Source organism: Aplysia californica, unplaced genomic scaffold (genome assembly GCF_000002075.1).
Source record: "Aplysia californica isolate F4 #8 unplaced genomic scaffold, AplCal3.0 scaffold00235, whole genome shotgun sequence".
Lineage (NCBI taxonomy): Eukaryota > Metazoa > Mollusca > Gastropoda > Aplysiida > Aplysiidae > Aplysia > Aplysia californica.
Genome location: NW_004797505.1, coordinates 746,373 through 750,126, shown reverse-complemented (window position 1 = coordinate 750,126; position 3,754 = coordinate 746,373). Strand labels below are relative to the sequence as shown.

Here is a 3,754-nt window from a genome sequence, read left to right as displayed (position 1 = left end):
CCTGTACACATGTAGATGGTCCCCCCACATGTACACCTATAGATAAGCTACACTGCTGGAATATGTCAAATGTTAATTCTATTGGCGGACTGACAAGACATACCACAAGTTTGGACTTACTTGACAAGACACACCACAAGTTTGTTACTTGACAAGACACACCACAAGTTTGGACTTACTTGGCAAGACACACACCACAAGTTTATTACTTGACAAGACACACACCACAACTTTGTTACTTGACAAGACATGCACCACAAGTTTGGACTTACTTGACAAGACACACACCACAAGTTTGGACTTACTTGACAAGACACACACCACAAGTTTATTACTTGACAAGACACACACCACAAGTTTGGACTTACTTGACAAGACACACCACAAGTTTGTTACTTGACAAGACACACCACAAGTTTGGACTTACTTGGCAAGACACACACCACAAGTTTATTACTTGACAAGACACACACCACAAGTTTGGACTTACTTGACAAGACACACACCACAAGTTTATTACTTGACAAGACACACACCACAAGTTTGGACTTACTTGACAAGACACACCACAAGTTTGTTACTTGACAAGACACGCACCACAAGTTTATTGCTTGACAAGACACACACCACAAGTTTGTTACTTGACAAGACACGCACCACAAGTTTATTGCTTGACAAGACACACACCACAAGTTTGTTACTTGACAAGACACGCACCACAAGTTTGTTACTTGACAAGACACACACCACTAGTTTGGACTTACTTGACGCCCTCCCCCCGCTGCTCCCCGATCACGACCTGTACGACAAACTTGTACCTGTCGTGGCCCATGTCTGGGGAGAGAAGAAACCATCGGTCAACGACTCGCTGACGACTCAAGGACTCTGATATGACTCGGTCCACGACTTTTTGATTACTCAAGGACTCTGCTATGACTCGGTCAACGACTTGGTGATGACTCAAGGACTCGGCTATGACTTGGTCAATGACTTAGTGACGACTAAGGGACTCGGCAATGACTCAGTCACTGACATAGCGACAACTCAAGGACTTGACTTTGACTTGGTCAACAACTTGCTGACGACTCAAGGACTCGGCTATGACTCGGTCAACGACTTAGTGACGACTGACGGACTCGGCTATGACTCGGTCAAGGACTTGGTGACAACTCAAGGACTTGGCTACGACTCGGTCAATGACTTAGTGATGACTGAGGGACTCAGGGAAGAACTCAACCATGACTGCATGTGTGTGTATTGAGTGCCCCCCCCCAAAAAAAATCCATCTGTGGATCACTCCGGACACATCATCCAATTTTCTTCATCTATTTCTTCCAAGTTTTGTGGACTAAACAATTACAATACAGTGGCTGTCGCATTCATCGAGGTTGCCGGGACCGGCTTGTTGTCCTCGTTGGATCCGACTTCTCGTTGAATGTGACCAAGGCTAAAGAAAAGAAAGGAGACAAGTAATTATATTAAACAATGTACCAATACCAGTAATTTAAACAGTTGTTCCCCCTGATGACGAAATTTTCAAACAACATCAGTGTGCACGTGTTTGAGCAGTGTTCTCGCCGTCATTTCTGCATTGTTAAAAATTTTTTTTCCAGAACACTTCTCTCACATCTAGGCCTAGATCTACTACAGTGGAGTCCACTTATAACAAGTCCTGAAACAACGAGAAGTCCGTTATAAAGCCACTATTCTAAAACCCCATTTTTCCCCCCCTCCTTTATCTTTTTAAATAAAATACTGCTATTGCGCAATCAGACAGTCACGTGAGTTGGTTATAACGGAATATTGCTGCTGCTGTGCACAGCGCACAGACAAATTAAACATATAACCTCGCCAGTAGAGAAAGTTGTTGGTGATCCAGCGAAACAAAGAATGGGAGAGCCAACGCAAACCAACAATGAAGGCCGGAGCGAATGAGTGGGGAGGGTGTGGAATGCGCAGACAAGCAGAACGCATCGCATGATAGGCCAGCCCAGTCTAGATTATCTAGGCATACTGTGCCTCTCACTTTTCTGGTGCGGGATGGAGAGGTCACAATGCTGTGATAGATGGAGCGAATGTGTGACGTGCGCAAGCAGACACAACGTAGCACAGGGTGTGGTGGGGTGGGGGACAACACAGAGGGCGAGTTAGCCTAGAGCCAGAGCCCCTTCTCTCTGATCGCCAACGCCGAGCTGTCAACATTGCTAGTGCTAGAGAAAGAAACCTGATTCGAATTTAGATCAAGTAAGACCTAGAGATTATGTTGAACAAAATCATCATCAGGGGAAATACAATAAGGAATAAACAGAACACCAAACTCATAGATTAGGCCTATTTTACTATTTCCCTTGAATTTATTACTGGATCCCTTATAACGAGAATCCTGCTATAATGGACATTTCGCACCGGTCCCTCCCTCTCGTTATAACAGGATTCCACTGTAAAAGTAAAGGCAGGAGCTTGGATTTTCTGATCAGGGAAGAAAAGAAAATTGGAAAAAAAATAAAGGTCTTGATCTAGACCTACTCGTTCCAGAGTTAATCCAATTTCACACAGCCCGCATTGTGTTCCCACCCACCCCCTCCCATCTCTACTGTAGGCTAACCCTCGTCCATCCTCTCGGCTTTGGGGCCATTATTAGGAGGTACACTAGATCTAGCAATACAATATGTTAGGAATCGAGGATGGGGCCTTAAGCTTCGCAGAGATGGGAGACAAAGGAGAAAAATTCTTCGCTTTTGGGGCCGCTAAATGCTTTTATTTGGTTATCGCGACCTCGTTGAAAGCGATTTCGGTCTGTTTGCAACCTCGTTGGGGCTGACGTACATTTACAAAGAGATATGGAGGAAAAATCAGGGATTAAGGAATAACCCCCCAAAATACTGCACCCTTTGTTATACATGAACAAAAAACCGACGTGTGCCGTCTCAAATGTTTCCTAAAGAGTTTCCCGCTGGACCAGACAACACTTGGCTGACCTTTCAACCGGTCCCTGATGGTCTCGGAGATCTCCTTGGTCCAGGCCGTCGTGTCCTCGGAGCTGTACGTCTTCCCCGTCAACTTCTCCCCCAGCACAGTATGCAGCATTTCTTTCACATTCACCGGACGGAACCTGCGCAAGGAAAAACAAAACTCCAGAGGTCACACACGAAAATAAACCCCAAGTCTGCGCTCAGATCACTGAACCCTGTGGTAGGACGTCTTTCTGCCCAGTTGACCATTCTATCTCTTGAGACAGCCCTGTTGACCATTCTATCTCCTTGAGACAGTAGACCATTCCATCTCCTTGAAACAGTTGACCATTCCATCTCCTTGAAACAGTTGACCATTCTATCTCCTTGAGACAGTTGACCATTCCATCTCCTTGAGACAGCCCAGTTATACATTCTGTCTCTTGAGACAGCCCACTTTTTCCCGAGATACAGAATCTACTTTCTAGTAGACGACTTCCTGACCACTGGGTCACCATCTTGAAAGGTTTCCGCGATATGCAGAATATCTGGCCCCCCTGTCACTGAGCGCTCCAGGCGACAAAACTAGTCTCCCTCTCTCACTCCACTGAGCGCGCGCAAGGTGACTAAAATCGCTCACGGGCGGGCCAGCTCTCAAGCAACTATTGTTGATTCGGGGGAAAACCTTATCTTTTGAACAAATAAAGCGTCACCTTTTATGGTTATTATTGCTTCCGTAGGCCTAATGGAAAATTTTACTCTTGAATGGTTTAACCAATCAAAATTAAGAAAAAAAATATTTA

The 3,754-nt window shown here is 45.2% G+C and overlaps 1 protein-coding gene across 1 annotated transcript in view; it reads right to left on the bottom strand.

Moving 5' to 3' along the window:
* LOC101849848 (tctex1 domain-containing protein 2) overlaps positions 1–3,754 on the bottom strand; it is a 14,786-nt gene that overhangs the window by 3,203 nt on the left and 7,829 nt on the right. Inside the window, exon 3 of the mRNA XM_005100100.2 lies at positions 765–834. Within this exon, the coding sequence (XP_005100157.1) occupies positions 765–834 (70 nt within the window). The remainder of the gene's footprint in view (positions 1–764; positions 835–3,754) is intronic.